This window comes from Perna viridis, chromosome 6 (genome assembly GCF_037379345.1).
Source record: "Perna viridis isolate PV_CMFRI_1.1 ecotype Kerala chromosome 6, ASM3737934v1, whole genome shotgun sequence".
Lineage (NCBI taxonomy): Eukaryota > Metazoa > Mollusca > Bivalvia > Mytilida > Mytilidae > Perna > Perna viridis.
Window position 1 is genome coordinate 41,065,147 of NC_142450.1, and position 26,367 is coordinate 41,091,513.

Genomic DNA, 26,367 nt, shown 5'->3' on the forward strand with positions numbered 1-26,367 from the left:
CATACATTGGTTGTATAGAGTAAATATTTACAAAATATCTTTATCTGTATTCTACAAGATATGATTTCATTTTATATATTTTTTTAAGTGTCAATAAAAATGCACACAAGTTATTTAAACACCAAAAGCTTGAACTGGTGTTTTAAATGCCGAGTCAACTGGTCCATAGTTGAACTATTTGGTGTCTTTTATGAGTTTGTGTACCTTACTAGTAATGTATTAGGTATTGTGTAGATGTAAACCATAATTGACATTCTTATGAGAAAAAAATATCGATGGCCTTATATTTAGTCTTTAGTGTTTAAGGAATGTCTCTAATTTTTGAACAGGGTAAACGAAATTACAAGGTTTGGGGCAGTATATGCTTATAAACTGCGAAGCGGTTTATAACAAGTGTCCACTGCCCAAACCAAACCAGGTAATTTCGTATAACCTGTTCAAAATTTAGAAACATTCCTTATAATTTAATTACAACAAAAATCTAATTCAAATTTCTTTATGTTGTATTACGTTTTTTTTAAATAACGATACGAATTTGAAATGTGGAGCGTTTTGGCGTAGGAATATCATGAAGCACACGATTGAGGTCCGCCATATTGGAAATGGAAAGTCAGGAAAACGCGAACAAGAAAGTTTGATTCTAACAGTCTATTTGCCGAAATTAAACACACAATTGTTAAAAGAAGATTTGATATAGATCCTGAAGACAGTACATTTGATGACTGGGATGCTGATATCGACATTTCGGAGCACTGAATTGGACCAGACTGACAGGATGGCTGAGAAAGTTGACCTACTGGTGACTGCACTGAAGGGACTTGGTTTGATACGGGAACAAAACAACTAACAAGAGCGTCACTGATAGGGCTAGGCGCTCTGCCCACAGAGCAACTGGGATGTGTGCCGCAGGTGATAGAATTGGGTACCCCTGGCGTGTTGCATGCTGGGGTTGTCAGGCTATAATACGGAAAACCTGACCGCAAACCATAGTAGTGCACCGTGTTGGGAAAGATGCCATGTTCCTCGCACGTTAAAGAACCTTGCTGTGGTATTCGATAGGAGTAGGAACCTTTGCGATCCGCCACAGGAGGCTAAATTGCCCGACCTTACCCATCCCCCCTTTTTCTAGTGGCAATCAAAATTTGTCGACCCTATTATCCTTGTGACCCATCCTTCCTTTTTTTCATTTCATGTTCATTTTATCATCCATTTCATGTTCATTGTCTGAATATAGCTGAAATATTGCTGCTCGGACGTTAAACCCCAACAAACAAACAAGATAACCTTTTTCTGGTTCGTTGAGCAGTCCCAGTTGGATACATTGCGATGTCCATTCGTGTGCATTGAGTGCCTAATTTCAAACCCGGCGTCATTCATATTTTGGATTGCTGTTGCACATAGGAAATGGGCTTTGCAGTTCTTTGTACATTTTGAATGTTTCTAAATGTCAGCCATGAAGCGTGTAAATTGGAATGGTTTAAGAGCAATATCATAATACCAAACAGATTCATTATCAGGTGTGCACAACGCCGGCTTTGAACACCTGTTGAACAGACTTGTGGGGTCTGTTTTTGACATGAACAACAGCAATGATTTGACAGGGCATTTATCTTCGGCACTCGGAATAGCGTACATTTTCTTTTGGATTATCAGACGCATCAATACTGCCTTGCCCACTCTTTTATTTTGTTTCATGGGATAATGTGACGTACTAATTCCAATTTTCATCTTTATTCAGGATGAAGGAGTTCATTCTAAGTTGTAGTGAAATTCCAACCCCCTTGAAACGAAGTGAACCGCTGAACCGTAGATACCCCGGTATCATATCGTACATTTTTTAAGCTTCCCATCTAAAACATTATTACAAGTACGAAATTCCATGCCATGATCTATGTCCAGATCTCTTCCTGAATCCTGCAAGTGACGATTAATAGCAGAGCGAATAGATTTGAAGATATTTTGTGTATATTCCGCAGCTTGTTCTTTTGACATTTGTTTACTCCTATTTTCATTTTGTTTTGGAGTAGCCTCAGCGTAAAGTATGCCCAATCTTTGGTCAAATTCAACCACGGAAATGGTGATAAAATCTGTATATGTGCCCAGGGCTTCTAAACTCCATTTTGAAACGGTAAATGAATTGAAATGGTTTAATTTTAAAATTTATATTTTATTTGACATTCTACGGATTCGTTATTAGTTAAAAATACTGCTTTTTTCATTAATTTATTAGCCTTATAAGACTTTGATAGATTAAAAGTAAAACACTCATGTTTGCATGAGAGATTCAGGTTCAAATCCTGATCTTGGTATATCATGGTGAGATGATGAAAAAAATGATTTGTTTTCAACACAAATTAAATATTAAACACACCTTAAAACAATTTCACACTCCATTTGGTACTTTTTCTGGTTGATTTTGACTATCCGCTATCGGAACATCATAGCCAAGATCAAACATTAAACAAGCAGGCGACAGATTAATCAAATATCGTTTTCTCAAAAATTATTGCGGGATTTTGCTGTTGTTTTTTCTTAATATTTAATAATTTATTAATTTGCATAAAATTGCATATAAACTGTGGTAATTTGTTGTAAGGTTCCGTTGTTTCTGTTTGTTAATAGTATTGCAGTGTAATTGTTTTGGAATGTCAATATTTGCGTTTTAAAAAGTAGTACCGGAAGGGGCGGGGTCTAAATACCAAACCAGGTTATCGTTAGTAGACCGTATTCGTCAGTGTCAATTAACCAATGAAATGGCATTGAGTACTACAAATTAAATTATAAGGTAGTAACATTTGCATTCAAACTGACCCAAACATGAAATAAGATTGACGACATATACGTTTTGAACATTTGGTCGCTTCTTAAGCAGGATTCAAAACCTTTCTCTGTTTTATTATATATGGCAACACCACCAACCAAAATCAAAGTCTCAGGTCACACAGCCAACTAGGCAATATAGAAATAAACCGTTGATAAATAGATCGATGTTAATGCATATTTACAATAAACGGCATGCATTTACACAGCCGAATTTGCCACACATGATGATCAAATGGTTCTAAAATCATATGATAATCATATACTAATTATATGATAATCATATACTAATTATATGATAATTATATTATAGTCTTATGATTTTCATGATATAATTCTCAAATGTTAATTTCGGCTTCAAACATATGATTATCATATGGTGCTCCATTTATATGTAAATGATATGTTTAAAAGTATATGGTTCTAATGTGTAGCTCATTTGGTTGTGTGTCGTGAGTTAAAGTTGAATGTTTCGATGGTTTATATCAATGTTTATCAATTTATATTGATATTTTCTACAGACGATAGATACCAAAGTATTTGCGTTCAAAAATGTTTTATTTTCGGAGTGTCAACGCACTCTACAAAACAGCTAAAATTTGCATTCCCATATAAATAGTTTTTGTTATCATATGTTCATATTTAACAACTCACCTCTGTATATCTGCAAACAGTATCCATAAGCGAACTCGGCATCTGTTTTCCGTGATGTCATTGTAAATGTATGTTCATCTGGGTATGTAAACGATCGGTTTCCATATCCAGTTAAACACGTGATCGAATCTAAGGCTTCATTATTCCCAGACACCGTAATGTTTTCCACATCTATCTCTAAACCACAGCTCGCTGTTGTGGGAGCGGAAGATTTAAGCTCGTCATACTTTCTGAGAAACAATACAGCAGGAGATTTTACCAGATATTCAACGGTTATATTACAAACACAACCAGTTTGTTGCTTCATTATTCGTAATACAACACCATCAGCAGTATATGACCCTTCGTGCGTTTCTTCTTCACCACTAGAATTAGTGCACATTGTTGCGACTAATACCAAAATAAAAACAAAATCTATCAAACTGTTTCATTCCTCACAAAATGTGCAATTTCCTATATAACTATAACTATTACTGAATTTCATTAAAATTATCGAATTCAACAGCAACCCTAAGCTATTGTGAACGACGATTCTTTGTTATAAGACTTTTTTTCCAGAATTTATCGATGTGTAAAATCAGACCATTCACTCACAAAACAACTAAAGTCCGAAGGACTTTTATGTCAGGTTTGTGCGTAAATGGTCCTATTTAAAAAAAAATATATTAATATTTTTTTCTTGCAGGCTCATGTTGTTTACAGTATCTTCAAGAAATTTACACTATTGTAAAAACTAAAATCGCTGAGGTGAAAGGTGAACAACAAATCATGATGCACGAAAAAAGGCAAATGCTAAAAAGACTGAAATTATTTGCATTTTAAATCTATAATAAAATTTTGTTACAATCATATATCTAAGGTATCATTTATCAAATTAAACCTTTTTGAAATTGTCGTTGTTTCAAAGAGTAATCAAGGGAACCAAGGTTATAGCGGTAATCAAAAGAATGTAACCCAGAGACAAACACCAGACATGGAAAACAGACATACACAACAAAGAACATAAAGTAACTAAAATTATACATACAAAGTAACAAAAGTAAATGAGCAACTCGGACTCCACACTAAAAACTGGGACCATGGACCGGATGCACCGTATCCAAATCGTATTTATGTCAAATATTTTGTTATTAGCTTTAGTTGCTTATCTCACTTTGTATCAGCCGTGATGCAAATACCAAGAACCAATTCTTTATTAATTTAATAGGTAATTTAAAAGGACATTTTTTCTACAAAAAATAAGGCGATGAAATGTATTAAATGAAGTGTTCAACAACTACATATAGCTCACTGTTTTGACAGGTTTGTTTCAGTTTTCATTGTTTACAGATGTTTTATTTTGGGTCTCGACTTTCCTTTATATTGGCAAAAAAAACAAAAACAAAAACAAAAACAAAAACAAACAAACAAACAAAAACAAAACAAAACAAAAACATACGAAACAGTGGGATCATTTAAACACGTCAAAAACTAAAAACATATCCTGAACATAAAAACAATAAACAAGTACGATCTATACATTCAATGTAGGGAATCAAAAATAAATTACATATAAAATTGATGATAAGGAAAACAAAACGCCAAAAGACACACAAAAAAAGAAAAGCTAAAGGAACTCCAACGATAAAAATTGCATTGACATCAGGTGCTCTGGGAGGGTAGCATGTCGTGCAAAACCATAAAAAAATATATTATACAACGAACAATAACCTCTGTAGATGAATATAAAGTCAATCGACTTAGATTCTAGATGTTAAAATTTGGCATCGTCAAAGTGGCACGAAAAAATTATTCATATCGAACTGTCGACATACAGTTGCAATCACTCGTAACCTCTCTTCGATTTTATCAGGGTTTGCTGTCATAAAAACAGTTCTAAACATAAAAACTATTTTGACCCCCGACACATCTTGTCAGGATCTGTCAGGGCTTTGGACAAGCTCTGTCATAGTCTGTCGTGGGTCATGACACTCTCTGTCAGAAACTGTTCCAGGTAGAACTGTTCTGTTTTAGGTTATTCTGAACAGCATTACCTAACCAATCATAGAAACTAATTCCACGTCTAAATTACGAGGATTAGAAGAGATAGTTTTGAGAGTCACTAGCTGGCATTCTTTGGGCGAATTACATTAAGAAAATGTTGACAAGACTTTTATGTACGGCATGCAGTACCAACAAGAATGATTTTGGTACAGCAACTTATCTTACCTGCTGTACCCTGACTTTAAAGTGTTTGGACTGAAGTTTATGTGTCACAGTGGCCAGTTTGGGCATTTTATACAGATACTTTAGGCCGTTATAAAACAGTTTGCAGGAATATGACATTTAAAAAAAATATTATGACAGAAATACATATGTCACAGTCACCCACTTGATAATTATATTGAAAATGTTAGCATTTTATGCAATGATTTTAGACCCTTTTTGAATTTAAAAGTGCTGGCATTTATACATTTAGCAGCAACATGACATTTAAAAAAGTTGACTGAAGTATATATGTGCCACAGTCGCCCACATGAAAGTTATAATGAAAACAATTAGCATTTTAATCAATATTTTAGACTTTTTTTGAAATCATATGTTCTCGCACTCAAACATTTTGCGAAAAAAAAAAAAAAAACAAAACATGTCAATGTTGAGAATTTAGATTGAAATATATGTGTCACTTGCCAGTATGATGCTTATATTTACAATTTTAACATTCTATACAATACATTTTGCAAGAATATGACATTTAAAAGAAACTTTGACGGAAATATTTATGCCACAATCATCCAGATGATAGTTATACTGAAAAAAAAAATAAAAAACAAAACATTTTAGTCAAAATCTATTTATCCTTATGAAAATTAAAAATAATCGAACGCATACATTTCGCCAAAAAATTGGCAATTTTAGGATTTTTCATTGAAGTATATATGTCGCAGTTACCAGTACGATACTTTTATTTACATTTTATATAACAATTGTAGACTCTTATTGACTTTATTTGTTTGTTTGTTTGTTGGGGTTTAAAAATTGCTCGCACTCATACATTTTGCAAGAATTTGACATTTTTTTTTAAAGAGTTTTGACTCAAATTTTTGTGCCAGTCATTCACATGATAGTGATATTAAACAATTAAACATTTTAGTCAATAATTTTAGACCCTTAAGTAAATAAGAAGTGCTAGCATTCAAAGATTTTGCTGAAATATGTCAATTTTTTTTTATAATTTTGATTAAAATACAGTTGATACAGTCTATAATATGAAGCTAATATTTGCAATTTCTACATTTTGTTCATGTTTGTTTGTTTGTTTGTTTGTTGGGTTTTAACGTCCGAGCAGCAATATTTCAGCTATATTCAGACGATGAACATGAAATGACGATGAAAAAGGGATGGGACACAAGGACCATGGGGTCGACAAATTTAGATTGCCACTGAAAATAGGGAGAGGTGGGTAGGGTCGGGCAATTTTGCCTCCTGTGGCGGAGCCCTATGGTTCCTACTCCGGGAGAATACCACAGTAAGGTTCTTTAACGTGCAAGGAACGTGACATCTTTCCCAACACGGTGGTTTGCGGTCAGGTTTTCCGTATTATAGCCTGACAACCCCAGCATGCAACACGCCAGGGGTACCCCATTCCACCACCTGGGGCACACATCCCAGTTGCTCTGAAGGCAGAGCGCCCTAGCCCCCGGCTAGGGTTCTGAGCACTATTTAGTCGCCTTTTACGACAAGCATAGCGCTGCTGCAGGCCTATTCTTTTGACACCTGGACCTGCACGGGGCCATTTTGTTCATTGATTTAACACCATTATTTAAAGTGGAAATTCACACTTATAATTGTCGCAAATATAAAGGTAGCAGTCACCCATTCAATGTTGAAATTGTCAATTTTAACATTTTATAGAATGATTTGAGACCCTAATAAAATTTAAAAGTACTTTTATAAAAAAAATACTTTATTAATCTTGAACTTTATTAAATAACCAAAAACCTTAAAGTTATCACTTACCTTTTTTTTTCATTTAGAACATAATCATAGACATGTAATTAAATAAATAAAATTTGATTACAGGTCTATGACAGAATGAATACAAATTATACATGTAAACAATAACAATGATGGGTGACTGAGCCATGAGTACTGAATGTTGGAAAAAGGACCACGATCGAATGATGTGGGATGATGATTACAAAGAGCTCTTTATATCTGGAAAATTTAGTAATTCAATGTTAATTTTAAAATTGATGTTTACTTGCGGACTTTTTATCTAAAGACGAAAATTGATACAAAAATAAAAACAAATAAATAAATCACAGTAGTGCGATTTTTTACCAACGTTAAGACCATCCGACCAAATTATTACATGTTAGAACCTCTCGGTACTGGATTTGATTTTCTTTTTCAGTATTTATTGCTTTGTGTTTTTATAACTATATACATGTAATCATTCACGAAGTAATATTAAGTAGACAGAAGGTAACTTGTGCATATAAAAAAAACCACCGAATTCAGTTTTATTTCCTTTTCAGACGCATTTATTGTTTACATATCCAGTCTTAGTTTTTCATTTGGTAATTGCGCTTTTGCTGTAAAAAATTGTATAGATTGAACATGAAACTAGCACTTAACATGGGTTATCGTTCTTGGTTTCATTTGGTTGATTTAAGTGGGTGATGAATGTACGATTTTCGTAAATGTTCAGATCTAAGTGAAAAAATGGTACACTTTCTGTAAAAGTATAGCGCATGTACACTAATAAAGTATCGTTTGTTTGGTGGGTTTTTCTTCACCATGAATCACTTTACCATTGGCAGCTTCCGAATTGTATGTAAACTGTACTTAAAAATCGTCTTGATTATTTGAAGGAAAAAAAGTTTGTGATATAAATAGAGTACCTGTTTCCTTGGCAACATTGGATGGACATGGATCAGATGTAGATGGTGTACCTAACATGTCATTGAACCGTTACCTCAATAATATTCAATTTAAATCATTGTGATTTACTAGTTTTGAATGTATGGGGATATACCGTTTATAACATTTGTGAATTTATTGGGTTTTGTTACAAACGCATATTTCAACTTCCTAAAGGTTTGTATGATGTATTTTTCTGAGTTTACAAAAAATAATGCCTCAGTAAATGTTAGTGATGAACTACATAATATGTTTATTTGTTGGGGTTTAACGTCCGAGCAGCAATATTTCAGTTATATTCAGACGATGAACATAAAATGATGATGAAATGAAAAAGGAATGGGACACAAGGACAATGGGGTCGACAAATTTTGATTGCCACTGGAAATAAGGAGAGGTGGGTAGGGTCGGGCAATTTAGCCTCCTGTGGCGGAGCCCCATGGTTCCTACTCCGGGAGAATACCACAGTCGGGTTCTTTAACGTGCAAGGAATGTGTCATCTTTCCCAACACGGTGCACCACTATGGTTTGCGGTCAGGTTTTCCGTATTATAGCCTGACAACCCCAGCATGTAACACGCGCCAGGGGTACCCAATTTAACCACCTGGGGCACACATCCCAGTTGCTCTGTGGGCAAAGCGCCCTAGCCCCCGGCTAGGGTTCTGAGCACTATTTAGTCGTCTTTTACGACAAGCTTAGCGCTGCTGCAGGCCTATTCTTTTAACACCTGGACCTGCACGGGGCTTTAAAATTTGAAATGACTTACAGAAGGCTAAGAGACCGATCATAGTTAGATATGTAATGTTATAATGTGGACATTTTCAACTTTTATTCCAGTTATTTGAGGTTAATGTGTACATAATTATTTCATTCATGAAGATGCACATATTCAATTATATCTTACCTGAAACCAGAAAATACTGTACTAGGATAGAAAAAATAAAACTTAATTTCAACAACATTCTCAACAAGGAAGTATGAACTGATTTTACAAATTGACTTAGTTTACAGTTGAACGACCACGATTTGTTATTAAAAAAATATTATTATCCGCCCGGAAACTTAAACTTACCTTTTTTCAATCTGTTCAGTGAATATATGTATAAGGTCCCATTGAAATATTCACATTCTAGACTCCCTTCTCCCTCATTATTGTACATGTAAAAACGTATTTCAATACCATTTCAGTATCAAGAGTTTGATAAAATATTTGCATTTAGACTATGAAATATAGACAATATGACTCAAGGTGAGCGTTTTTGTAGTTATAGGATTCAGACACTTATTCGAAAAAAGACATTCCTAATTACCAAAAGATACTATGAAGTCAGCCTCTTATTTTGGCCTTCTCTAAGAGATCGATGGGAAAGGAAAACTCATGATCAAACTCTACGACAAACTGCTCATTCAATATATTTTACTTTCCTTTTATCCGTGACAATATCCCTTCAGCACCTGTGTATTGATTTTTGCTAAATAAAACTCATACTTTATGCCAGAGCTAGCCGAAACTACGCGGAATATTTGTACCGTGCTGGATTTCTTAAACTTAGGCCTCTGTAATATGGTTATGTTGCTACACGATTAAATTTGTCACTACAGTAGTTTCAATCTGATGGATCGTAATGATGTTTCCATCTACACCATGAATACCATTTTTTCATAGTGTCATATTTTTACTTTGTCTAACCTTGACGCGTGACGGTTTACGAGCAAATCAATGGGTGTTTCTAGAAAAGCAAAGAATGCTTACCCCACCGATACACCAGTACACCTGGTACATGCTCCCGGTTTTTAATTTTATACTAATATGGAAAGTCTGTTGATATTGGGAGAGAATATGCAAAATAGGGGTCCGACGTGCGGTTGTCCTTTGCATGAAAAACCAAGGTTTTTTTGTGAAAGAATCATAAAATATAAATTACAAATACGTTCAATTACTGTGAAGTCCGGATTAACTGCTGATTCTATTTACTCGTTAGTTTGGTAATTCATTTTCAAGGAGTCAATCATTATCAAATATCAAACCTTGCATACCCTACTTCCGCAACATAAGCTTAAGTTGGTTACCCTTGATCATATTCACCAATGCTTCTCAAAATATATGGCACTTACAGGTATCATAAGATAGTATTAGGCGGAGAATATGCTTATTTTGTGAAAACAGATTCTATTAAAAATAATAGAAGTATGCTGTTGCAAAAGTATAGGACTGCTGGTCGACAACATAATTGTCGAGTTATAAGAATAGCTGTTCCCGTAGACAATTTAAACACCCTAGATAACAGTTTACGCTACTATTGGAAACCCGCCTCTTTACTTGTATAAAGCTTAGTTTTACAAGAGCTAACAAGAAGTCACTATCCAAGTCATTTGATTTCAGTTTCAATTATATAGATAATATAAAGAGAATAGGTATGGTGAATATGTCAAAGAGACAATAACCCCACTTGGATTAAGATATCAGCCCAAAGCCACTCATTGGTCTTCAGTGAACGACAGGGAAATCCTCACACCACAGGGAAGGCTACAGCTGGCCCAGAAACATCATTTTAGACAGAATATATGGTTTCCATATAGTCCTTATTCAAAGCTTACTTGAATCTGATGTCCGGAAACGAAAGTAAAATTAAAGAGTCAACTATTACAGTTTTGTTTGCGTTATACACAGCTTCAAATAGATAAACTACGCGTGATGCCTAGGTATCTAAGGAGAAGGTTGATAATTGGTTGGCTCAAAGTCAGAATAATGTGTCGATCTGAGTGGTGTATCCCTACCCGCGGGTTATTTTTTTCCTGTGAGCTAGCACAATAAAGATCCGGTTCAGCGTGTCGAACTAGCACTAAGCATATCTGCCGTAGGACGTTTTACCATAATTAACCAATCAAACAATCAATCATTCGATCATGTTTATTCACGACTTTGCCATATACATTTTTATATTTCCCTACCCGATTAAGGATAATAGTTAAATTTTTTATTAAATTTCTTTTAAGTGATATACGTTCTATAAAAGTAAAAGCAAGAGTCATGACAAAAATGATATAAGTATAAACCTCATAAATAACACAACGTACTTAACTGAATACACAAGAATGTAAAGAATAATCGGACAACCCGTACGTCACTAAACGCATGACCAGCTAATTTAACACTTGTATTCTTATAATTTATTGGAATGTTGCAGCACATTTAAGCTCATGTTATGAATTAATTTAAACACAATATACAATATTTAGGCTTTCAGGACAAATGTCATTACCTTGATAATAATAATAATAATAATAATAATAATAATGATAATAATGACAGTAATAACAAAAATAATAACAATAATAAAAAATATAATAATAATAAATTATTTATTTAACGAAGATAACTCATTTAATATACAATGTTTATCTCATTAGAGGCCCCTTTATTATTTGATTATGATTGATTGATTGATTGTTGGGGTTTAACGTCCGAGCAGCAATATTGCAGCTATATTCAGACGATGAATATGAAATTGATGATAAAATGAACATGAAATGATGATGAAATGAAAAAGGGATGGGACATAAGGATAACGGGGTCGACAAATTTTGATTGCCACTGGAAATAGGGAGAGATGGGTAGGGTCGGGCAATTTAGCCTCCTGTGGCGGAGCCCTATGGTTCCTACTCCGGGAGAATACCACAGTAGGGTTCTTTAACGTGTGAGGAACGTGGCATCTTTCCCAACACGGTGCACCACTATGGTTTGCGGTCAGGTTTTCCGTATTATAGCCTGACAACCCCAGCATGTAACACGCCAGGGGTACCCCATTCTACCACCTGGTGCACACATCCCAATTGCTCTGTGGGCAGAGCGCCCTAACCCCCGGCTAGGGTTCTGAGCACTATTTAGTCGCCTTTTACGACAAGCTTAGCGCTGCTGCAGGCCTATTCTTTTAACACCCGGACCTGCACGGGGCTATTTGATTATGATCTTCCTACATACTTGATTTCAATGCTGCTAATGAGTTACTCCTTCAAAAACGTGTATAGCATATCGAAATTTACAATACATAAAACTGGTGGTTTTTTTTTTTTTGCATTTAAGAACCACTGGGTCGATACCACTGCTGGTGGACCTTAGGTCCCCGAGGGTATTCACCAACCCAGTAGTCAGACTTGTCTGACCCCGAATAATATCACATATTATGTACCCTTTTTATGAAATTTTGCAGTATTCCAAATTTAAAAATAAGTTCCTTGCATTGCATATGGTAGAACCTCTCGGTGATATAATTGGCTTCCTCTTTCAATAGATTTTGTTATGAGTACTTCTTGTATTCAACAAATATTTTGATTATGATCTTCTACATATTTGATTTTAATGCTGCTGATGAGAAATTACTCCTTAAAGTTCTTAAAGTTCAATATATATATATATATATATATATATATATATATATCATTACCTATATTAAAACAAAAGACACATCTGCCATCATTATATATATATATATCTATATATCATTACCTATATTATGAATATAACATTATACAAATAGGGGAATACAAAAACAGTCCATGGTGAAGTTGAAAATACTGTGACATGTTTTAGGGTGAATAATCCCTTCTGTAAAAATTCGGCCAGCTTGAAATTTGTTTTATCTGTAATAGCCCTATAATAATGCCCTGTTGGTCGTAACAGATACTAATTGAGTTTAGGTAAACGTTGATCAATAATTTACCAAAACGTTTTCATCACTATCTTAAAATCTCCTTTTTGTTACCACATAAATTGAATGAATACTATCTCCAACTAATATTCTGAAGAAAACAAGCGGGAAAAATAAAGATTGATAGTTGTTTTTGTCTGTACAGAGAAAACAATTTGAAATGTACAAAAGAGTAGAATAAAATGAACTATACACTAGGTTAGTGTATCCATATTATATCTGTTAAAATGTGTAAAATATTAATCATCTACTTTCATTTTATTATTTGAAATGCATGGATGCTTCTTGGTTTTGACTAGTTCCCAGTTAGCAATCAAGAAGAACAAGTGTTGAAAGATAAATTAATTTTAAAATTCCTAGCGCTCACAGAATACAGACAATTACAAACGCAGCAAAATGTACAGCAATTAAAGTCATAAAACTATACATGAACTATATTGGCAAAGTCATGTGTAATAGTTAGACGCACTAGCATTGATGTTTTGACCGAAAATTAATGCAAAGGAAAGATTTAAGACTTATTTATCCTTAAAGAAAGAATTGCTAATTTGAAAATAGGGGTTACATAAATTTTGTAGCTTGGGAGTCAATATTCATGTATTTAGAAAAAAAAATATTTATGTTGTTTTGTTGTTAAGATATAACGAGAATAGATATGGTGACTATGTCAAAGCAAGAACAACGCCAGAAGGATGAACAATGTCAGCTCAAGGTTACCCATGGGTCTTCTTGAACGACGAGTAAAACTTCACACCACAGGGCAGGCTGCTGCTGCTGACCACAAAATAACATTTTCAACAGATGTCTGTTCCTAATCATACAAGATGGACTTCTGGAAATTTTTCGAGTTAGCATTGCGAATACAATTCAGTTATGCTTTGACAGAGATTCCTTTGCTACCAAAAGAAACATTTTTATATTAACCTCAGGGATAGAAAAGCAGACAGCAGATAGAACAGAAATCCTGACAGATCCTGACAGGGTCTGACAGAGGCTGTCTTGGGTTAGGACACATTTTGCCCCATTCCCTGACAGATCCTGACAGAAACTGTCCTGGGTCGTGGCAGAGAAAATACGAAAAGCTGTTCTAAACTGTCATACCCCTGGACAATTCCTGACACTAAATCTTTCTATTCTGTGTGACGTAATTTAGAACAGGAAGTCCGCGATTAATAAATGAAACTGTGTAATTAATGTAAATTAGCCAAGCCGATTTTTACATTGAATTTCCAATTATATATAGAAAACTCGTTGTGATCATCACCCCACAATCATTCAATTGCTGTTTATGTTCCAATTTTCGTTGATCACGGTCCAGTCACTCATCGTCAAAAATTATCTATGTTTACATGTATATTTTTTTTACCTTCTGCCATATACCTCTGATATTAATTAAATTAAATTATCTAATGATAAAATTAAAAGTCTATGTTTCTGTTCTAAGAGTAAAAGCGGTAACCGATAACTTTGAGATGTTTGATAATTCTCACGAAGTTCATGATTGACAAAGTACTTTTTGAGAGAAACCTACTTTTAATAACATAAGGGTCACAAATCGTTCTAAAATGTTAAAATTGACAATTTAAGCATTAAATGGATGACTGATACCTAAATGTTTCGGTTAAAATTCTTCAAAATGCCACTTTTAGCAACAAATATGAGTATGAACACTTCCAATTTACCTACATGCATGGTCTTGTATGCAAAAAAATGTAGAAATTAAATATGTTAGTTTCATATTAGCGACTGTGACACATGCATTCAAGTAAAAATTCAAAAAATTCTGCAAAATGTATGAGTGCCAGCAGTTTCATTTTTTTACAATGGTCTTAAACTATTGACTGAAATACTTATTTTTTTCTATATAACTATCATGTGGGTAACTGTTACACATAAATTTCTGTCAAAATTCTTCCAAAATATCATATTCCATTATATGTATGTATGAGTGTCCACACTTTTAATTTCTACTAGGGTAAAAAATTAATGACTAAAATGCTAATTTTGTCAATTTAAGTATCATGTGGGTGGCTGTGACACATTTATTTAAGTCATAATTCTTTAAAAATGTCATATTTTTGATAAATGTATGAGTGCGAGCACTTTCAATTTCTATGAGGGTCTAAAAATTAATGTCTAAAATGCTAATTTTGTCAATATAACTAACATATAGTGGCTGTGATACGTTATTTTGAGTCAAAGTTCTTTAAAAATGTCATATTCTTGCAAAATGTATGAGTGCACACGTTTTTAATTTCCATGAGGGTCAAAACTTAATGACTGAAATGCTTAATGTTTCAATATAACTATCATGTGGGTGGCTATGATACATTTATTTAAGTCAATATTCTTTAAAAATGTCATATTCTTGAAAAAGGTATGGGTGCGCACACTTTCAATTTCTATGAGGGTCTAAAAATTAATGTCTAAAATGCCAATTTTGTCAAGGAATAAAATTCTTTAAAAATGTCATATTCTTGAAAAATGTATGAGTGCGCACACTTTCAGTATCTATGAGGGTCTAAAATCAATGACTGAAATGATAAATTTTTCAATATAATTATCATGTGGGTGGCTGTGACACATTTATTTGAGTCCAAATTCTTTAAAAAATGTCATGTTCTTGAAAAATGTATGAGTTCGAGCAGTTTTAATTTCCATAAGGGCCTAAAATTAATGACAAAAGTGTCATAAAAGTCGGGTAAAAAATTGAAAAAAAAATCAAGTTTAAATAAGGCGAGGTTTCCGTTCGGTCTTACGAATCGGGATTCGGGTGCTACGCCTTTTTTTGGAATCACGTATATGCACTGTACAGTCAGAGAAATATTCTCGAGCTAAATTGACTCTCAGAATCTGTCAGGAACTCTTCTAATCCACGTATCTGTTCTATCTAGAACAGTTCCTGACAGGAGGGTGTCAGGACCCATGCCAGATTATGACAGAGCTTGTCTAAAGCCCTGACAGACCATGACAAGGTGTGTCGCGGTTCAGAACAGTTTCTGACAGTTTAGAACTGTTCTATGTCAGCGAATTCTGACAGGATCGAAGAGAAGTTAGAAGTGATCGCAACTGTATTATCAGGATATTGCACCATGAAAATGCCCTTCTGACGTTTTAACACACATTAATGAATACCACATGACCATGTTTGAACCAATAAGAGTAACTTGTTTTTTTCTTTACAAACTCATATGTAGATATAGACGTTATAAATTTCAAAACTAATGATACTTATCAGTACTATACCTCTATTATCGTCAACGTCGGATGGGCATGGATCAGCCAGTAACGCTGTACCTTCAATGACATTGAACCTTTACAATAACATTTGTGTATCTCATTAGGATGAATAAAATCATTTTAAAGTTCAAATATTTTTAAAACTTATGTATATACATTCGTTTATTGCATTTATTGTGTTTTGTTTGAAACAAATATTTAAAATACATTATTCAGTGTAAGATACGTGTAATTTAATGCGTATGCACACACTTTTTTTTTGAAAATCTAGCAACTCAAAGCGTCATCATATTACAGAACAATTTTAACTTTTATTCATTGCAGTAAAATACACCGACCTAGTATGTAAGCGTAGAAAAACAGTAAATTTGTAAATTTGAGAAGGCCTTACGATCCGAATTATCTTTTGTTTCATATTACTCTACTTCTATCTTACATTTTTATTCAAGTTAATAAAGATTTATGTGCACAAATATGCATTTATTGCATTTATGTACTTATTTAATAATATCTTACCGGATAACAAGAAACACGTTGCAAGAAGTAACACATTAAAAATAAATTTCAACACCATATTCATCAAGGAAGTAATAACCACAGTTTGTTAATTTTACGCATATCATTCACAACACTTACTTATTATATCCCTTCGGAAATTTAACACTTCCTCAGTATTAGTTTCTACTGTTCAGTGTAAACTAACTAAATGTGTATGGATAGATATAATTCTATTGAAATATTTGATTTATATGTATAATTTGAAAGACATTTCTCTTCTCTTCACTCCTGTTTTAGCTTTCAAGTAACGTTTACTCAATTTATGGTTAAGATAGAGATGCATATATTTCTGATACTGATTCAGTATCAAGAATATAACAAGCATTAATCTTAAGATTACAACTTGACATTTCCATGGAATTCTCCCTTCTCTCTTGTTAAGATTTCAAGAGACTTATTATGTCTTGAATAGGCAAAAATCTATTTCTTATACAGTATCAAGAATATGGCAAAATATTATTTTTTTATTACAACTTGAGAAACGTAAGGCAGCTTAAAAATCAAAAGAACGCAATCCAATGACAATGGCTTGTTTTTTTAAACATGGCATTGCTTCTTACATGATGCACACTTGGTCAAAGACAGGTGTTCCATTTGACTATTGGAATGATACCTATTTGATTATGAATGTAACGCAATGTTATTCATTCCAATACATGTTAACTAATCAACTTCTTATGCACATTATGTATTTATATAAATTGTATTGTATATTTGTTCTCTATACCATAGTATTATGGTGTTTGAGTAGTAAAAGATGAAGAACAAACTTTGCACGACTATCGCCAAATCTCCTTCTTTACGCGCATGACATTATGATAGCACAAGACCTAAAGATACTACAGGCAGAAATATCGTCTAAATCAGATCTTTCATTTCAGTTTCCATTATACAGATGTAGTATCATTCCTGAATATTTGTTATTCAAGAATAACTAACTGTGATCTCCCCAAACAAATTTGACAAACTTTGATGATTTAGATTTTTTAAATTAATTTAATTACATAAGACCTCATGTCTATAGAGTATACTTTCTACAGACGACTATTACTATAGTGATTATGATTTTGTTTTATTCTATCAAACATGCTTCTAGGACCGGGAAATGTTCAGCCTTTGTAGAAATCATCACTGCAAAAGTTTTATTGTCGGCATCATAGATTGGTTGAGCAATATGAAGTTTCCATCCCATAAATGTGAAAAAGATACTCGCATGAAGATATTACGTATCAACAGATTAAAAATCGTTTAAAAATGAAAAAGAAATGACATATACTAATCACTTGAAATTTGACTGGTGACGCTGGCGGAGCTTGACAGTCTTAGTTTACTTTTATTGTCTGAGTATTCAGCTTGAATTCTCCTCTTCTCCACTATAATGTATTTTGCCCTAAGACCATAAACAAGAACAAAAAAAAAAAAAAAAAAAAAAAAAAATAGACTTCAATTCTACATTTCATTTGTATTTTATTAGTTGAAGATTTTTTCTCTTGAAATGTAGCTACTGTTTACTATTTACTATTCAAATTTAATTTGTTGTTAATGTCGTTTTAAGTTTGAAAAATAGCAAGCTTACACATAAGTTAGTACTTTAAAAGAGTAATCAAATGATCAAAGGTTCTAGTGGAAATCAAAAGAACGCAATCCAAGGACAAAGACCAGTTGGGAAAACTGATACACAGCAAAGAACATGAAATAATTGAAATAATACGTTTAAAGAAACCTGGAAGCAGGTGCACCGGTATGGTAAGCGTCTTGCAAGTGATGTCATGAATTTTGATTTAAAATAACATATATATTTATGAAGTGAGAAAGGGATCTTTGTACTGACTAAAATAAATACCTATAACTCCGGCCATTTCCGGCAATGAGTTCACTTTTTTAAAAGAAAACTTGTCTGCAAAATATTCTCATGAATTGATAACAAAAGAAAATATCAAAAAGTTTGAAAAATTACCCAGGTCTAACCCTGAAAGTACAATACTGAAATCAACAAAAAAAAAACGTCAGTTTTGGACGTTTCAAAAAGTAATCAAGTGAACGAAAGAATGCAATCCAGGGACAAAGACCAGACATGGAAAACATAACATAGAACATAAAGTAACTAAAATATAATACAAAGCAAATGAGCAACTCGGACTCCACTAAAAACTGGGAGCATGGACAAGGTGCACCGGTAGGTTAAGCGTCCTCTGCTTTTCTAGAACCACCCGCCGAATTGCTCATAAAAAAGTCAGGTCCGAGGTAGTCGAAAGAGGAAAGGGAAACTATGACACGTTGAACAAATCACTTTTCATGGCACAGATGGATACACCGTAACGATCCACCAGTTCAGGATGACGACCAAAAAACTTCTGTAGTGATGACTTCAATCTTGTAGCAACATAATCCTGTTCCAGAAGCCTTCTTGCTAGTAGTCTAGCGCGATACAAGAAGTCTGCGTAGTTTTAAAAGCTCTGGCATAACGTATGAGTTGTGATATAAACACTCCATACGCAGGTGCTCAAGAGATGTTTGTCGCAAATGAAAAGAAAGTTGACAATTCGGAATGAAAAGTCATCAACTTTGGCGTAAAGGTTGGTCAATAATTTTTCCTTACCATCGATTTCTAAGTGTAGGTCAACATATGAAACTGTCTTCACGGTGTCTGTAGTATCCTTTATCTCAAGTTCTTTGGAGTAGATGTGATGTATCCAATCCCCGGATCAGATTATCTGTAAAATCAGCCTCATAAGAGTAAAGGAATAGGTCTGCAATTAGAGGAGTACAATTTTTTCCCATTGAAATGACGACCATTTGTTGAAAAACACGTCCACCACACTGGAATAATATGTTGTCGATTAAAAATTTCAGCATTTGTAAACATCTTCTTCTGTATATTTGGAATATTATTTGGAATACTTTTTTTTACAAAGTATGAGGAATCTCTACCAAGAACGAAATATTTGTATCTAGGTGTATCATCTTTTTGTTTGGAAAAACAACGATGTATAATGTTTTTTAAGTCGGGATTTTAACTGAGTATGTAAGTTGATTAGACGCGTGTGTAATTCATTTTTGTCCGGATATTACAATAATCTTCGTCATTTTAGACTGTTTTCAAATACCATTCGAGATGAACGTATTTTTACGCTATTTATTTTTGAGTCAATTTACCTAGTATGATATTCGATACATCTATATCAGTTATTTATGAAAAAATACTGTTTTTAAAGGAAATTGGACTTTTTCGATGAAGTGATGTTGCTTTTACAGCGGTTGAATTACAAACTGTGTGCTTGCATAGTGCGGTTGATGTGATCGTCAATATAAAATATACTCGATAATAAATATGGTAAAATTTTATACTTGATAAACTTATTTTAGTCCATATCATTGAACGAAACATAAATCATCCAAAATTGAAATGATCTTCAATTAATTTTACGAATATCATAACTGTGTAATACATGGGTTTACATGTACATGCATATTTGTTTTTATTCAAATTAAAAGAGAAAAAACCGACCTGTGTTGCATGGTCTATATCAACGCACGTAGAGATTTCTCTGCATTTGTTTTTAACTTGTCTGATGTTGGCAATCAGTAAACTGCTAGTATTCCTTAGTTTATACATTTGCGTAATTTATATTTAGTATCTTTATTTCCGTTGTAATAAGGGACTCAGACCTTTTGAACTGATTGTTATTTGTGTTAATTGTGTAATATTTTTCCCACAGTATCCAGATTTTAAAGGAGTTGTGATCACGCCAAGTACTTTAACCCCGCAGTCTCAAGTCTGGAACTTCTGGCCTCTGTTTTTGTAACTCGAGTATATAGAGGAAACTATTTCGCTATACAAGTATAAAATGATGTCATTAGTATTTTCATCGAAATAGAAACATAAAAAAAAATCATGCCTATCCTGTACGTTCAGAAAAAAAAACCAACTTAGATAAACAGTAATATGCACCTATAATTTATTTACACATATGCACATCATAGTAAAAAAGGCTCATGTGTTTAGCTAGTTTCTAAACATAGCCATAACTTTTCATTGTTATTCATGTCGTAAAATAAAAAAAAAAAAAATAACCGCATTTGCGACATATTTTTGTGCTCTCAAACGCTTTAAACTATGACATCAACCGCATGAAAAGCTACACATGTTCGGCATACTTGCTTTGATAAAGTTATTTATATCTAAATTATTACAAACTTGGAATTTTTAATGTTTCTATGAGTTGGTTTTACAAAGAAGATAAAAATGAAAATCATTTTTGTGTTGTTTAAATTTGCCCGTTTACAATAAAAAAGGCAACATTTGAGAAAAGTTCAGGTGAAAAAAGGAATGTTTTTACTTTGAACTAGAAATTTGCTCAATCTACAAGAAACATTTTCCATATATTCGAATCATTTGCTAGTGAGAAAACATTTAAACGAAGGAATCGTGTAAGACTTACTTGAAAAAAAGTCTCCACTTTTCTTTAGGATTGATTATTTTTCTCCAAGTGTCAACTTCTTTATCAACCGCATTTGCGATAATCACCGCTTTGGGAGCAAAGGGCTTAAGCGTGTGATGAAGCACCATTTCATGATGTGAAAAACGTTTATATGAAATAGTAAAAAGAAATATCCAAAACAGGCAACATTAATTTGTATGATAAGAATTCAACGTAAACCATGGGAAAAAAGTTTTTTTTTGAATTGTTTGACTTATTTATTACACATTGATTTCTTTTTTTAAGCAACAGTTTATAAATAATGTATATTATTTTGACATTACAAACATCTCTTGGTTTGAAAGATTGGTTTCATCAGCAGTGTTTACATATTGTTTTTCATTTACCCTGTTTACATTGTCTACATTACATCTGTTTATCCCAGAATTTGTAGTCTGTTGAGTTTGGTTTGGTGTATAAATCTCAACAAAAGTGGCATACTCTGAACCAAGACAATCATGGTCTTAGTGTTGATGGAACATAAAGGAGAATATACTGTACGCCGTACTCAGATGCACCGTTTTTATTGTCCTGAGATCGATTATGTAAGTCGGTTTTATAATTATTTCCAGAACCGTGCACCCCCACTCATCATCTTCATGGTAATTTTCGGGTACATCTATACCTCCCGTTACCGAATCAATTTGTCGCCAAAGAATATTCTCGGATTCTTTTTATTACCAAACTTTACGACACACGTGATGACTTTTCATTCAAAATTGTCAATTTTCCTTTCATTTGTGGCAACATCCCTTCAGCACCTGCTTATAAAGTGTTCATATCACTACTCATACATTATGCCATAGCTTGCCGAGACAAGGCAGACTTTTTGTATCGCGCTAGAATTCTAACAAATAGACTTCTGGAGCAGGGTCATTTTGCTACAAGATTGAATTCATCACTACAAAAGTTTTATGGTCGTCATCATGAACTCGTAGATCGTTACGGTGTATCCATCTGCGCCATGAAAACTGATTTGTTCAACGTGTCATAGGTTTCCTTTCCTCTTTCGTCTACCCGGACTTGACTTTTTATGAGCAACTTGGCGGGTGTTTCTAGAAAAAACAGAGGACGCTTACCATACCGGTGCACCTGGTCCATGCTCCCAGTTTTGAGTCCGAGTTGCTCATTTGCTTTGTTACTTTGTGTGTGTGATTTTATTTACTCTATGTTCTTTGTTGTGTATGTCTGTTTTCCATGTCTGGTCTTTGTCCCTGGATTACATTCTTTTGATTACCACTGTAACCTAGGTTTCCTAGATTACTCTTTGTATAAACCATTATGTGTAAAGAAACTAACTAGATAAAGGTATCATCATATAGCCCAATAACTCAGCTTTACTATGGTATCAAGATTTTGGAGTAAAACGTTTAAAATGTACCTACCACTACCCATCCGAAAAATCGCTTAAATTGACATATTTATCGATGTCAAAACCCCTGAAGTATTTATGATTGAGTACAAAATGGCTTATTTGGTATGTCCTATTTATTATTATCACAAATAATACTTCTGGGATCCTTCTGATGACGTTTGGTTATTTTCGTAATCAGAATTTATCACAAGAATTTTGGTTTTCCCGTAAAGTGATGCATTACGTTATTGCTCAACTAAAACGTCTCAAAGGTATCATTCGGTATATAATTCAATTTTGAACATAGATAAACCACGACAAACTAATTTTCAAGAAATAATTTTCAAAAAAGGTTAAAAATATTACCCTACCAGTAGAAGGCTGGTCTCAGTATCAACAAAATTCCCATTCACAGCATACCGACACCGTTTAACTAAGGCTGAGCCTCATATTATATTTATATTTAAGATAATGATATAGCCAACGTATTTAATCAAATTAGGTGCTAGATTATTTTTTGGCGAAAGAAAGGTACCTCATACCTACTAAAACGTCCGTGGAAACCCACAATTCATATGTGGTAGATAATCATTTTTTAAATAGTGGGATATATATATATATATATATATATATATATATATACAACGTCTCAGAATGTGACGACTCTATTCGGCTACACTGCTCCATCGGATTAAATTGATACAGGGAAGATAACGTGAACTTATAGAAGGGTCTCAAAAATTCCCAACGATGTTAGAACTGTCAAATTTGCGATGCAAATTTTTGGTCGTTCCCTCGTTCCCTCGTTCCCTCCGCGGGACTCGAACTCGAACCTCTGTGACATCTATGGCAACACCGCCTGCACTAGGTCCAGCGCCCAAGACCACTCGGCCAGCTAGGCTATATAAAATATAGCTTTCGCTGGCCGGTCATTCCTCCTTGTAGGATTCATCTTGGGCTGTAACTTAGTATCCGATGTATGATAGTTCTGGACAGTTCATTTATGTGTTATTATGTAGGATAGAGGATCAAATTAATGATGCATGTCGCAACAAATCAATATTATACAACGTCTAAGAATGTGATGAACTGTCCAGTTCTACCATACATCGTGTACTAAGTTACAGCCCAAGATTAATTCTACAAGGAGGAATGACCCGGCCAGCGAAAGCTAAATTTTTATATAACCGAGTGGTCAAGGGCGCTGGACTTAGTGCAGGCGGTGTTGCCATAGATGTCACAGCGATACGAGTTCGAGTCCCGCGGAGGGAACGACCAAAAATTTGCATCGCAAATTTGACAATTCTAACATCGTTGGGAATTTTTCAGACCCTTATATATATTGTAACGGTTTAGGCGCCTTTCAGTCAAAGTGGCTTATTTGTATTGATTAAAAAAGGCCAAACCGAAACATTCATTTGCATGGATCCCTTTGATTTGGTATTTGGTTGATTCAACACAAAGTCAGGATAGGTTCATAGCCTTTATATGAATAATATGAATAATTGATCTTCTTTTCAATACTAAAATAACATGACCAAATCAGTAGCCTATTCCTCTAAAACCCAATTTGGCCCTAGTATCCTATAAGTACCTGATGTTGGTTTTTAAAATTATTTAAGCCTACCAGAAGGTTTTATACAACTCGTAGAAGGTAATCTGGTGAGTATTCATCTACTAAAAGTTTATTTGGAACTCTGAATCAAATTCTCCCTACGGTGTATAATTTCAACCAAGTTGACGGCAACAGGGAAACCCCAAAGGAGGATGACTCATCCAAGCATATGTGAGTAGGTATCATATCATGCCTATCTCAGATTTTCTCTGGTGGTTATCACTCATAGTGATACTAAGTCAAGATTGGTATGGTTCTGTTTTTGGCTTCGGAAGTGACTGCTCAAGCAGCTATTGAGATTCAGAATCTCTTGAAGCTGAAAGTAGGCCTCTTTTTATATGTTGATGACATCACCACTAACCAATCAGAATACTTCTTACAAACACGTGCAATGTCCCGGTAAAATATTAACAGGAATGGCGATCGCAAGTTGTGTTTTCTCCAGAAAGGAAAATGCAATATTTGCTAATAAAAATAAAACAAATCATACATATAATGATCTCAGCATCTGGTAAGGATACTTTCCTAAGGAACCATAATCATAAATAGCGTCAACAAATCGTATCATTTCAACAGGACGTAAAATTAAGCGTTACGACTTGTAAATCTCAATGTAAACAGACCGAAATAGATCGATAAATATTACTAATCAAGTCAAAATTAAGGTAATATCACTTTCCATGACTAATATGACAATCGTAATCGAAATAAATGCATGAGGTGAGGGGTTTACCAATTTGTAACACAGCCCCCTTTCCTAACAAACATTTGTCCTCAAATGAAACATAAATATACCATTCATGCATTGAAAAGTTGGTTGGTTGGCCTTCAAAACATACATATAGTAAGGTTATCACCTTTTTCCCATCATATTACAGCTCATATTTCACACAAATATAAGCAAATAGGTAATTAGTAACAATTTTACATATATGTTTAGACCGAGACACACTTTGTACAGGACACCACCTTCTACCATTTTTGTGAATATATAAACCAATACCAGACAACAAAACACAAGAAAAGTATATAAAAATGAATCTACTTCCAAAGATGTCATGGGAATTTTCTTGAGTATTGTTGTGCTGTACTAAGATTCAACATCAACATCAACATTCATTAATAGTAGAAAACTACATAGCACTAATAGAAAAATCCACCCCCATAAAATGTGTACACATGCGTTCAATATTCATCACCATGATCAGATAATGTATGAGTTCTTATAAAATCCATCCCCAACGTCTATTACTCAGTTTATCATGGTCCCAAACTGGAGATCTTGTATTCTTCTAGAGACAAACGACTGCATTTGATTTTATTCGTAGAATTCACACTCTAACAGTAACTCTCTTAATTGACGAATATCCCTTGGGAACATGTCCGGATGGCAATTACCACCACTTCGTAAATAATTTAATATAAGGAAGAAATGCTTTAGATCTCTGTCCACAAAATAGCATGTCCTTCCATCCACTCTGTAGGGCTTCGTAGGTGAGTCCTTCCCGATCATGTGACCTACTAAAGTGTTTGGAATAGCCTGCATCACAGGAGCAGATGTTTCAAACTTGGTTTCACCAACATTTATCACAAATCGACTCTGTTGACTAGCCTGTAACTTCTCCAGCTTCAACTTCCAGATTGGAGTGGATGCATATAGATTTGGTTCTTCTTCAACATCCTCACTTCTTGGCTCTTCTTCTGCTACATTTGTATCAGACTTGACTCCATTGCTTTCTGTTGCATTGACCAACAATTTCAGACTTTCTCCTTTTTGATCTATCTCTGGAATTGAAGTTATTTCTTCATTGTTCTTCACTGGGCTGACAGGATTTTCAATCATTTCCCGGATATCCTCATCTGTACTAAACATTGATATGTCTTCATCGATATCCCCACAGATGGAGATGGCCTCACAAGAGGATGTCTCCAAATCTTTGCTAAGTTGTTCTAAATTTCTCTTCTTGATTTTCATGTTTTCTTTCTTGTCACATATTTCATGTTTCTCTCCACTGTTTATTTCTCTTATAT

At 33.9% G+C, this 26,367-nt stretch overlaps 1 protein-coding gene across 1 annotated transcript in view; it reads right to left on the minus strand.

Moving 5' to 3' along the window:
* Positions 1-26,367, minus strand: part of LOC148614983 (uncharacterized) — an 83,813-nt gene that overhangs the window by 8,293 nt on the left and 49,153 nt on the right. The window contains exons 2-3 of the mRNA XM_088590482.1: positions 16,335-16,385; positions 3,475-3,864 (exon numbers count right to left, since the gene is read on the minus strand). Of these exons, the coding sequence (XP_088446608.1) occupies positions 3,475-3,864; positions 16,335-16,385 (441 nt within the window). The remainder of the gene's footprint in view (positions 1-3,474; positions 3,865-16,334; positions 16,386-26,367) is intronic.